Source organism: Pseudopipra pipra, chromosome 24 (genome assembly GCF_036250125.1).
Source record: "Pseudopipra pipra isolate bDixPip1 chromosome 24, bDixPip1.hap1, whole genome shotgun sequence".
Lineage (NCBI taxonomy): Eukaryota > Metazoa > Chordata > Aves > Passeriformes > Pipridae > Pseudopipra > Pseudopipra pipra.
The window spans coordinates 2,182,501-2,194,011 of record NC_087572.1 but is presented as its reverse complement, the minus strand read 5'-3'; the positions used below and the strand labels follow the sequence as shown (position 1 = coordinate 2,194,011).

At 58.8% G+C, this 11,511-nt stretch overlaps 1 protein-coding gene across 2 annotated transcripts; it reads left to right on the top strand.

Annotated features, from left to right (window-relative positions):
* Window positions 1-5,427: 5,427 nt before the first annotated feature.
* SYNC (syncoilin, intermediate filament protein) lies at window positions 5,428-11,296 on the top strand. Of its 2 annotated transcripts, none has more exons than XM_064635310.1 (4): window positions 5,428-5,606; window positions 6,913-8,320; window positions 9,480-9,604; window positions 10,717-11,296. In XM_064635310.1, exons 1-4 carry the CDS (start codon window positions 5,563-5,565, stop codon window positions 10,778-10,780), a joined length of 1,641 nt encoding a protein of 546 aa, XP_064491380.1. In that variant the 5' UTR covers window positions 5,428-5,562; the 3' UTR covers window positions 10,781-11,296. The 2 variants fall into 2 exon arrangements, with proteins under 2 accessions (XP_064491380.1, XP_064491381.1); XM_064635311.1 differs by lacking the exon at window positions 5,428-5,606 and adding an exon at window positions 5,890-6,365.
* Window positions 11,297-11,511: the final 215 nt, after the last annotated feature.

Here is an 11,511-nt window from a genome sequence, read left to right as displayed (position 1 = left end):
GGAATGACACGGGGCAGGGAGGGAATTCAGCCGCTTGATGTGGCTCTCCCAGCCTCTGCCTGCGGCCGAGAGCACACCAGGAGCTGCCTGGGAATGGCAGAGGCCCTCGGGAAAGATTTCACTGCTTGGTACAAGCTGGCATTGTTCAGGAGCATGACCACACGGATCTGATTTAGATTAGATCTTGGGAATAAATCCTTCCCTGTGAGGGTGGGGAGGCCCTGGTACGGGTTGCCCGGAGAAGCTGTGGCTGCCCCATCCCTGGAAGTGTCCAAGGCCAGGTTGGACAGGGCTTGGATCAACGTGGTCTAGTGGAAGGTGTCCCTGCCCAGGGCAGGGGAGCGGAATGAGTTGAGCTTCTACTGTAGAGTTCCTCTACAGCTCAAACCACTCCACGATTTTGTGATCCAGCTGGGGGGGGACAATGGGATGCACAAGAACGTGGGCCGGAGGTGCAGCACATCCCAGCGGTGAGAGGGTCAGTGACAGGACACGTGGCAAAGCCAGGGGGACCATCCTATCAAGAACCCAGGTGGTTTCTGCTGCATTTCCACGCTCCTGGCTCGGAGGGGTTTGGGTCCCCGAGTTTCCTGTTGTGAGAAGCTGCATCGCTGTGTTTCAGCCGCATCCTTCCCGGACGCTCACAAGGGCCTGGCCGTGTGCCCGGAGGAGTTTGCCAGCCTCTGGAAATGACTAGAAGGATTTATAAAGCATCCACAGGCTTCCCAGCCCATTGCTGTCTCCTGTGGGATTCAGGCACCGCCTCCTGTGGGATTCAGGCCCTGGTACCACGTAGCCTGTGGGCTGTGCAGACCTGAGCATCCTGAGCATCCCAGTGGCACCAGTGACCCGGGATGGGGAGGCAGCACCAAATCCAGGGTGATACCTGCAGGAAAGCTGGGGCTCACTGTGCTTTTGTGTCTCTGCCTCCTATTCCCTCCCTTCACCTCCCTGAGCCTCAAATCCAGACCTAAATGAGCACTGAGAGAGTCGGGCACCAATTTCCTGGCACCTTCCTGCCCCCCCATGATCCCAGGGGAACAGCTCCTTCCCAGGGTGAGGGCTGAGCACGTCACTGCTCCCCAGGGCTTTGCTGACCCACGTTGAGCTGAGCAGTGCTGAGGAGAACCTAATCCCCAATTAGGGCCTTTGTGTTGACTTTCTGCTGCCAGCTCCAACTTCCCAGTCATTATCCTCCCAAAAAAATCCCGTTTTTCATATCTTGCCCCTCCTCGGATGGCAGCAGAACCAGTTTGAAAAATATTTTCACACACAGTTATGGAGCATTGTCCAAATAATCACAGTGAGAGGGAGAGTATCAGTTACCCTCTGGGGAGAGGAAAGTAGAGGAGGAAGGTGAAGAGGAAGGTTGCCTTCATCCTTCCTGCTCTTACAGTCCCAATCCTAGAGAAGAAGGAAATTCCAGGAGCTTCCTAAAGAACCAGCCCTTCGTGCAGGGCCCTGGAAAGCTTCACCCCCTCTCAGAGAGCCTCAGGGCCAGCAGTGTGTGGGGTACCCAGCTGGGTACAGGATACTGGGAGCTTCGTGGGGAGAGCAACTGGCTGGAGCTCAGCTCCTGGGAGATCCAGGCACAGGGGAGGGGAGGCAGAGAGGCTGCCATGTCCCCAGGAGCCCCCCATGTCTGATTCTTGGGAACTGAGATCTCGAATGTCACCTGAGGGTGATAAAACACGTCAGCTCCTGCTCCGGCATCACGTGTCCCAGCAACCACGGGAGCTCCTCGTGCCAGGGCGGCACGGCCTCGGTGCAGCCGGTGCCTTGGGGTGTGCTCAGCCATCCTCTGCCCCAATTTCCGTTGCCTGGCTGGGACACTGAGCCCTGGCTGCTCCCTCATTACTCATTAACACCTCCATCACACACAGGTAGCCGGGACAAGGTCCTCCCACATCCGCCCCGGCCCCTTTGAGCCCCGTGGGTGCTGCTTCCCACCCCGCTGCACCCCGTGTGGGAGCTGCTCCCTCCAAATCCCTTCTGCAGGAACCAGAGCCGGAGCTCCTACTCTCTGTTTCTTGCCCCAGGATATGGAAAATCCCAGCACGGGCGCTCGGGCGGCAGTGACCCCACCAGAGATCGTTGGGATGCAGGGACTGGCTGCTGTGATGCTGGAAATCAGCTCAGTTGTAAAAATGAGCATCCTAAAAGGATGTGCGGGGTGTAAATGTCATGGGAAGAGTGGAGGCAAAGGGCTCCTTGCTGAGGTGCCAGGCACAGGGAGATGGGATGAATAAATGGCAGAGATCACTCCCTGCCTGAATCCCTCATGCTGGAAGGGACGGCTCTGTCACAGCCCAGGAGCATCACCCGTGTCTGTGGTGTCCTGGCCTGGTGGCCACAAGAGGCATCTCCTACTCCTGTGTGAGCATCCTGATCAAAAGGGAAAAACCTGCAGGAATGTCAGCACGGCCTCGCTGCCCAGCGTGCAGGATGTCATGGACACGTCGGATGACCTGCCCCATAAGTGGCCCACAGGCTGGAACAGGCGTGATGGGGCTGATTGCCAGTGGCAGCCCCAGACCTGGGGTGTGAAATCCCCCCGGGGGTGGCACGGGGGGCACGTGAACACAGCAGGGTGCTGGGGGAGCTGCCGTGGGAGCTGCCAGGACAGGCAGCCTTGAGGCAGATGTTTAATCCCAGTGTCTGGGATGAGCAGAGATAAAGCCAAAGGGGCACAGTGTGGGACTGGCTGTGCTGGGGGGGATTTTGGTGCTCAGTCCCTGCAGCCAGACCCCTTATCTGACCCTGCTCTGCTCCACTGGCTGGGCCAGAGTATCCCTTGGGAGCAGCTGTGGCAGGAATGGTGCTTTCCTGATCTCACTCACTGCAGGGAAAGCAGGACCCAGCACCCAGATAAGTGGGAGCCGCTGGCGCCTGTGGCACAGGGACACGGTCTGGCCCTGCTCCCACGGAGCTCCCAAGGTCCCAGTGGAGCAGACGGTGCCTTTGGACTCTCACCCCTGCCTCAGCTGGGCATGTGCCCACACTGCACTCTTCTTCCTTCTCCTCCTCCTTCTCCTCTTCCTCATCCTCCATCCCTGCTGGGTGACCTCACCTCCCTCTCCAGGATCTCCCTCGAGCCTCCTTGCCTGGGCTGGTGCACTGGGAATTTTGAGATGGGTCCATGGTGGGTTCATGATGAGCCCCCAGGTGCTCCCAGGACTCGGCAAATGGAGCCAGGGAGAGCCAGGAGTGAGGGCACTGTGCTGGCAGCACTACCTGGGATCACCACTGCCTAATCCCACTGGGATTTGGGCAGGTTGGACACCCCATGGTGCCGCTGGCACTGCCAGAGCCTCTGGCTGGGGAGGCCCCAAAGCTGGGAAACTTCCCTGGTACTTCCAGCCTGTTCCTAAAGATTGTGTAGGGACAGCACGGGGACAGAGCCAGCGCTTGCTGTGGCAGCGCCACGGTGGCAATGCCAAGATGGTGGTGCCAGGGTGGTGACGCCGCAGTGCCAGCTCCGTCCCTGCCCTCGGGGCAGATCTGCCCTTCATGCATGAAGGAAAAATCCACCAGGAAGGGAGACACAGCCCTAGGTCATTACAGGGCAGGTGAAGTCCCCCCCAGCTGCTCTTTGCTCCCCACGACCCCCCTCAGCCACTCGCCGGGGCCGTGTTGGTGTCGCAGCGACCGGATCCGCCGCCGTTTATCCCGGCAGCCGGAACACTCCGTCTCTCAGACTCCCTCAAACTCTCTCCTGCCTTTTGCCTCCCCTCTGGCAGCGCTGATAACTCCCCTCCAGCTCTGTTTACCGGAGCAAAGTCCGCGCTGTTTGGCCGCCCACGGCGTCTCCCCGCACGGTCCCGTCCCAGCCCGTGCCCGCGGCCGCCGGGCTCTGCCGAGCGCTTCTGGGTCTGGCCGTGACACCGGAGCCGCCCGTTGCCTGGTTATATCCACAAAACATCCCCGTGCCGGGGCCTGGGCCGGGGTATCCGCTTACGGAGCACAGAACAGCTGAGCCTCTTCACTCCCCACCCTGCCCTTGGCAGCTCATCACACAAACCCCCAGCGCCGCTGCCATCGTCCCCTCCAGCCCCTACAAGGGGTTGTTGGACCCGGCCCACGTGATGTGCAGGTTTTTTCCCCTTGGCAGTTTCGGCTCTGGATGTATATATTTATACACCCAACTTGTGCGAATTAACAGCATTCCTCTCCGACTGAGTCAAAAATAGAGGCGTTCCGTGGAAAGAAAAGAGAGAGAGAGAGAACGAGAAGGTGCGTCGTGCTGAAAAAAAAAAAGAGCAACGGGGTCCAAAAAAAGAGAGAAAAAAAAAAAAAAAGAACCGCTGAAATCTCCCTTTTCCTTTTAAAGCTCTGTTCCCGAAGGATGGACGGGCGCTGTTATTTTAAACCTGGTTCCGGCAGCCCCCGGCGAGCCACGGGCAAGGTGTGGGTGACACGGGGACAGGGTGGCACAGGGTGGTGGTGCAGGCTGTGGTGTGTGTTGCTGGGTGATTTTGGGGCACGTAAGCTGGCGACTTCCTGAGAGGCGAGTGCCAACTTCCTGAGCGCGGCAGGAGCGGGCGCGGGCGGAGGTAGGATCGGGGGGCAACGCCGTGAGGGGTGGGTGGGCCAAGTGGTGAGCTGAGGTACCCGTGCCAGCTGGGCAATTTGTATCTAAAATGTGTGTTTTGTGTGAATACATGCTGGCGGTGTGAGGGCCAAAGGGTTGGTTTAGGATCCACAGAGCGGGGAGGATGGGAGTGGGCGCTGCTGTGGGGATGGTGGGTGGGCAGAGGTGGAAAAACAAGTCAGTGGGAGAAGGGTGAGGGCAGAGTCGCTGCTGGACACCCAGCAGTGTGACCGTGGCCACCACAGGGCTTTGCAGAGTGAAACACCACCTTCTCCATCCCCAAAACAGAGGGAAAAGGGATCGGTTGTGGGCGGAAGGGGAAGCAGAGGCCGTGCTCTGCCATTACTGGGGTGTTTGCAGGGCCAACCTGAGGCATCTCAAGAATCCTGAGATATTGGTGTTTAAGACACCGATAATCAATACCGAGGGGATTGTAACACCGTGCTCCCAGCACCCTCACTCACCCGTGTACAGGATGAGGCCCTGGCATTTGCATCCTCTGGCACTTCCCCTTCCATCACAGATGAACCCCCACAGCCCCAGGGGACCCCTCCCAGGCACCCCACTATCCCCATCCCGGCCCACCCCCATCCTGCTCAGGACCCGGGCGGGATGGGGACCTGCAGATCCCAGGAAAGAGCCGCGGGAAGGGGGGGCTTCGAGGCTGCACAAAACAAACCTCCGCCACAAATCACGGGTGGGAACAGCCGGAGCGGGTGGGGGGCTGCGGGGACTGCTCCCTAGGGATGGGGGCTGGCTGCAGCCAGTCCCTGCGGCTGCCTCTGCCAGGGATGCAGACAGCCTGGCCTTCCCCGCCCTCCTCCTCCTCCTCTTCCTCCTCCTCCCCGGGGCGGAGGAAGGCAGCGCCCGCAGCTGGCACTGCAGGCGGTGGCCGGGCGAAGCGGCTGCTCCGGGGAGTCTGATTTCCAGCCCTGTTTATTAATAACCCCCCCCCGCCCCATGCTAAGCCCATGTGCAGTGCAGAGCCGGAGGCGCTGGGCTCCAGGGGAGGAAGGTAAGAGCCCACCCGGGCTGGGCGGGGAAGGGGCTGATGCCCCCCGGAGGGTCCCGTGGGTGCGGGATCCAGGGTGAGGTTGGGGGCGTGGGGCAGGCGAGGGGGCTGCCAAAGCCTTGGGTGCAGGGCTGGGGTGGGGGGATCTGAGGTTCAGCACTCCGAGACCCTCTAGGGTGACCGGGGTGGCCCCTCTGGGGTACCCAGGAGTTCTGGGGTGCCCTGGGATGAGGGGTGGCGGGTGAGAGCGAGCCCCCACGCCCCGTTGGGAAGGCAGGGCTGTGTCCTCCCCTCCCGCCCTGCCCACTCAAAGCGGAGCCGAGAACTTTGAAAAATAAGGGCTGGCACAGAGGAGGGCAAGGAAAAACGAAGCAGAGGAGCCCTTTCCCCACCTTTCCAGGCGCTGCCCCCTCTCCAGCCGCCGGCCTTTGAGTCCGAGGCTGCGATGTGTCATCGGTGCCGAAAACTGCCTTATTAGGAGAGAAAGTATCGGTGAAAATCAGTTCTTTCCTTAAAGCCGTTGCTCCGAGCCGAGGGCTGCCCGCGAGTGCCAGCCTGTGCTCATTCCTTAGGGAATGACTAGACATGAGCTCAGCGGCGTGGCCGAGAGGTGAGAGCATCCTCCCGCCGAACCCACCGGCCCCGGCTCCCGGGAAGCAGCAGGAAAAGCCCCGGCTCGTACCCGGGGGTTATTTTCTCCATCCTACCCCGAATAACGCCCGGGAGAACGTGAGACCGAGGATTTGGCGGTGGCAGCTGCGGGTACCGTGTCTGGGGACAATGCCGGGATCGGATGACTCTGCAAAGCGGCTCCTGCTGCAGGCGCTGCCGCTCGCCCGGAGCTGTGCGTGCGGGGTTTGCTCCACCTCAGCCACCCGGGAGCCTGCCTGGGCTCCAGCAGCACATTCCCGTGCCGTGAGGTTATGCCACATCGTTAAAATCCCGGGAAGTTTTAAAGGGAGTGCTCACACCGGTCGCGCCGGTGCCGCCGGGGAGGTTGGCCGGGACACGGTGGCTGTTCCCATTGGCACCGGAGCAGCTCTTGGGTTTGGGGGCTGGGTTTGCATCCCCCCGTGGCAGTCAGCCTCTTTAAGAGGGATTTCTTCCCTTGTTCTGGACAGTTTGGGTCCAAGTTGTCACCGGAGCGTTGGGCACAGCCCTGCCCAGCCCGTCCAGCCTGTGGGTGACACGGGATGGTCACGGCTGCAGCACCCCCAGCTCGGTCTGCTCCGGGGGTCTCACAGGGTGGGAGGAAGGGCTGAGACCTGTTACACTCATTGCTCTGGTTCACGTCTCCTCTCTCTTCCAGGGACATGATGGCACAGGCTGAGCCCCCTCCAGAGCTGCAGCTGGATGAAGCTGGAGCATCCTCAGCCCCTCAGGGAGCGGCTGCAGGCGCTGCTCCACACGTGGATCATCCACACACCCCGTCAGACCCATCAGGGGGTGTGGGGGTGACATCCCCGCTCAGGGGCAGCCCAGACTCCAGCCAGGAGCTGCAGGCTACCAGCAGGGACACTTCCTTGGAGCTAAACATGCCAGGGACCCAGCTGGACGAGGATGCAGCCGGGGCTGGGATCCTGCTGGATGTGGACGTGGCAGGAGTCCCGCTGGACGTGGATGCGGAAGGAGTGGGGATTCCACTGGATGTGGGTGGGGCAGCGATCCTGCTGGACGCAGATGCAGGTGGGACAGGAATCCCACTGGACATGGATGCAGATGGAGCAGAGATTCCACTGGATGTGGATACAGGTGGGACAGGGATCCCAGTGGATGTGGATGCAACAGGGATCCCACAGGACTTGAATGCGGGTGGGGCAGGGATCCCACTGGATGAGGATGCAGATGGAGCAGCAATCCCACTGGACATGGACACAGACAGGGCAGGGATCCCAGACGATGCAGACACAGACAGGGCAGAGGTTCCACTGGACATGGATGCAGAGGGAGCAGGAAGCCCTCTGGATGCAGACGCCACAGAACATCAGTGCCTGACCCTGGAAGAGCTGGGGAACTACTTCCAAGAGTGCATTGAAATCGTGGAGCAGCTGGAGAAGGAGAGAGACAGCCTGATCTCGGAGCTGGCCCAGCTCCGGGAGCCGGCGCTGCAGGAGATCCGCCATGCCCACGAGGAGATCCAGGCAGCCTGCAGGCTGCTGGCCAAGGTGGAGCTGGAGAGGGACAACCTGAGGGACGAGATCCGGCAGATCAAGCAGAAGCTGTTCAGGGTGACCAAGGAGTGCGTGGCCTGCCAGTACCAGCTGGAGAGCCGGCGGCACGACCTGTCCCAGCACGCCGCCTACCAGGGCGAGCTGGAGACCCAGGCCGGGCAGCTCTCGGGGGAGCTGTCGCAGCTGAAGGAGACCTGCGAGAAGGAGAAGGAGGCTCTGAGGCAGCGCCTGGAGGCCCCGCCGTGCCGGCAGGACAACCTGTACCTGCAGGAGAGCCGCCGGCTGTCCGCGGAGTTCGAGAGCTTCGTGGCGCAGAGCCGGCGGGGGCTGGAGGAGCACTACGAGCCCCAGCTGCTGCGGCTGCTGGAGCGGCGCGAGGCCGGGGCCAGGGCGCTGCAGGAGATGCAGGGGGAGATCCAGGGCATGAAGGAGGCCCTGAGGCCCCTGCAGGGCGAGGTCAGCCGGCTGAGGCTGCAGAACCGCAGCCTGGAGGAGCAGATCGTCCTCGTCAAGCAGAAGCGGGACGAGGAGGTCGGGCAGTACCGGGTACGTGCCCTGTCGGGCACCCCACAACCATCCTCTGGCAGAGCAGGGGTGGCTCTTTGCAGCCAGGGAAATGTGGGTGCTGCAGGTCTTGCACGCAGGGCCAAGGGGAGGAGTGGGGTGCATGGGGAAGGGGAGGAGGTGGAATATCTCCTGCTGGTTGGAATCAAAATTATCCCCCACCGGGCTGGCACGAAGCAGCAGCCCCTGGGCATAAGGTAAACCCAGGGATGGGGTGGGAAGTTCTGGGGCTTTACCCAGCTTGGAAAATAGGTTTCTCCTGAATATATTCTCCCCTGGTTTTGGCCTGCCCCTTGGAAATGGCCCCAGAGAGCAGGGATGAGGTGAAGGGTTTGGAGGGTTCCTTCCCAAAGCTGCTGAGCACAGGCACCACACATTTCCCACACAGGGCTGGGCCAAGGCACTTGGAAAAGCCAGTTTTAAATAAGTGTGGCTTTTCTTTAAAATCCAGTCCTGCTGGGGCAGATTCTGCCCTTCCCACTGCCAGGAAGGGTCCCATCTCCCCTGCCCACAGCCCATGGGCTGGGCTGCCTCCTGGGAGGGTTATTTCTGGCTGGGCCAGGCCTTTTTCCCCCGGCACTTTGGTCTGAGGGACAAGGCAATTCAATATCTGCAAGAGCACATTTGGCAAAGAGGCTCCACAATTAATCTCCCCCCCTTTCAACACTCTCTGTTCTCGGCTCGCAGGCGCTGCCTCCTCCCAGCCTGGCTCCGAGCACTTTCTGGAACTGATGTTCCCCTTCCATTGCAGCTCCTCCCTGCTGGAATGGGGACCAGGCCACCAGCACCCATGGCACAGCTTGCCTTGGATTTCAGGGACCACTGTCCCTTGGAGGACAGGACTTTGGAGCATCCCTGGTGTGCCTCCACGTTTTCCTTTTCCCAAATTCCTCATTTATCTCCTTCTGACTCATGGGCTTTTACAGTTCTGGCAGCTTCTCAAAACACACACTGAGGAGTTTAGGGGACAAAACCAAGCAGCTGGGAGAAGCCTAAGGACAAAACACATCCCAAATTCCCACCTTTGTAACCAAACAAAGCTTTTTTTGCAGAGGTTTTTAAAGAGGGTGGTTGGGCAGTGTCAGCCTGGCTGTGCACCTTCCTCCTCCAGCTAATCCAGTCTTTTCTTTTCCCTCCCCAGGAGCAGGTTGAGGAGCTGGAAGACAGGCTGAAGGAGCTGAAGAATGGGGTCCAGCTCCAGCAGCGCAAGAACCAGGAGCTGGAGGAGCTGAGGACGAGCCTCCACAGGGAGCTCTCCATCTACAAGTGCGTTTGTGTCTCATCCCTGCAGTGCAGAGGGGTTGGGAAGAGGAGGAGGATGGTGGGGAAGAGTCTGGGGACACACAGCTGTGGGACACCACAGGCTTCTGCTCCTGGTTCCTGGGGACATGGCTGGTGTGTGACCCAGGGGCCCAGCACAGCAGGAATTCCAGCCCCTTTGCCAAACAGCAAATAGGGATTTGCTGGAAATTCCTGCACGCAGAGGAGTGGAGTTGCTTCCCAAGAAGCAGGTGTGGCAACTTAAGTGGTGGTTTCCTCAGGAATATATGGAAAGGAGCTGAGGTTTAGGTTTGGGAAGGTGTGGATGCTCTCCAGTGGGAGAGAACTGTCCTCTGCTCATAAAACTCTATGGCTGGGATTTTCCAAAGCTCCAGAAAACACCCTGGAGTTTGTGGACTGTTTTACTCACCGAGCCTGGAGCTGTTCTGTTACTCCAATCCCAGCTGTGCACACTCTCAACCGTTTTCCGTGACCTCACTGCTCCTTTAGCATTCCTTTTTCCCCTTCTCCCTCCAAACCTCCTCACAGGATATCCCCTGCCCCAAACAGCTTTTATCCAGGTAAGACTTTGGCCTGGCAAGCACAGGGAAGAGATCTCTCAGCCTGTGTTCTCACCAGATGTATTCAGATCCCAACACCACCCTCTGTCTGTCGTGTGGGGTTCTCCCAAATCACAGACCAACATTTAATCCCGTGGACTCTCTTTTAACTCCTGGGATCTACAACCTGCCCTTCCTGGAAGCGACAGCACCCGAGGCTTCTCCAGTGTCAGGACACCTTTAATGAGGTCTCACATTCACTCCAGGGAGCTCAGAGTTAAGTGCAGCTCCGAGCTGCCTCTTCCTGTAGCTCACACCAGAAATGACATTCCCGTCTGTCAAATCCTGTTTGCCAAAGGGCTCTGGAAGGGCTGGGCCAGGCCCACACCCCCCCAAACCCACGCACTCACCGAGCCTCCTGAAGTGCTTCCCAATTTCTCTTCTTCCGTATTGTGAAAAGAATGCTTTCCAGAAATAGCACCCCCCTTCCCTTTTTTCCTCCAGTCAGAGTATTTATGTAAATATTCCATAGCCTAAGTTTCCTTTCTCCCCTTACAGGAGCTGCCTGGAAATCTATGGACACCTTTGCAAATCGGAGGAAAAGGCAGACCAGGACTGTTAGAACTATGGAATTTTCCTCTTTGCAGCAAAAACAATGGACAGAGGATCTACAAGGGATGTCTCCTCGTGCTGCTTATCCTGCCTGAAGCACAGCTGCTGCCTGGAGTCAGGAATACCAGACAGTCCTTTCCCTGGGTGTGTTTCTCCAGGTGCTGCTGCTGCTGCTGCTCATGTAGTAAAACTGCTTTTCCACAGAGGAGCAGAGCAAACAATCCTTGCACTGAACAATGGACACGGATGAGGAATAACAGATTTATGTTTTGCTGTGTTTGGGAAAACGTATCTTGCCTTGTCCCATAGATGGATTGTTTAAACCTGCACTGAAAGTTCTGGGGGGGTGGGGGTGTTGACTTTTAAAAGTTTACATGCAAGAGAAGCTTTATCCTTTGAACAGGATTTTCTTTTGTATTTCAAGGGTCTCTGCTGTACTGGGATGTGCCCCACAGAAAGGAGGTGGTGGGTAAGAGGTTTTCACTTTATATCGAGTCTCACACTGAAAATAAAGGTCAGAGTTTAAGGAGCCTTTTCATTCCCAAAGCTGCGTCCCCAAATCCCGAGTCTGTGTGTCCAACCTGGGTGTTTGTACCAGACTATTCATGCTGCAGATTAACAAAAACAGCTCTGTGGCAGGGGCTGAAGGCAGAGCCAGAAGGCAGACAGGCTTGAGGGGGAAGGAACAGCTCAGGGCTTTTGTGGCTGCTTGGGGATTTTAAGTGCTCATTGACTCATTCC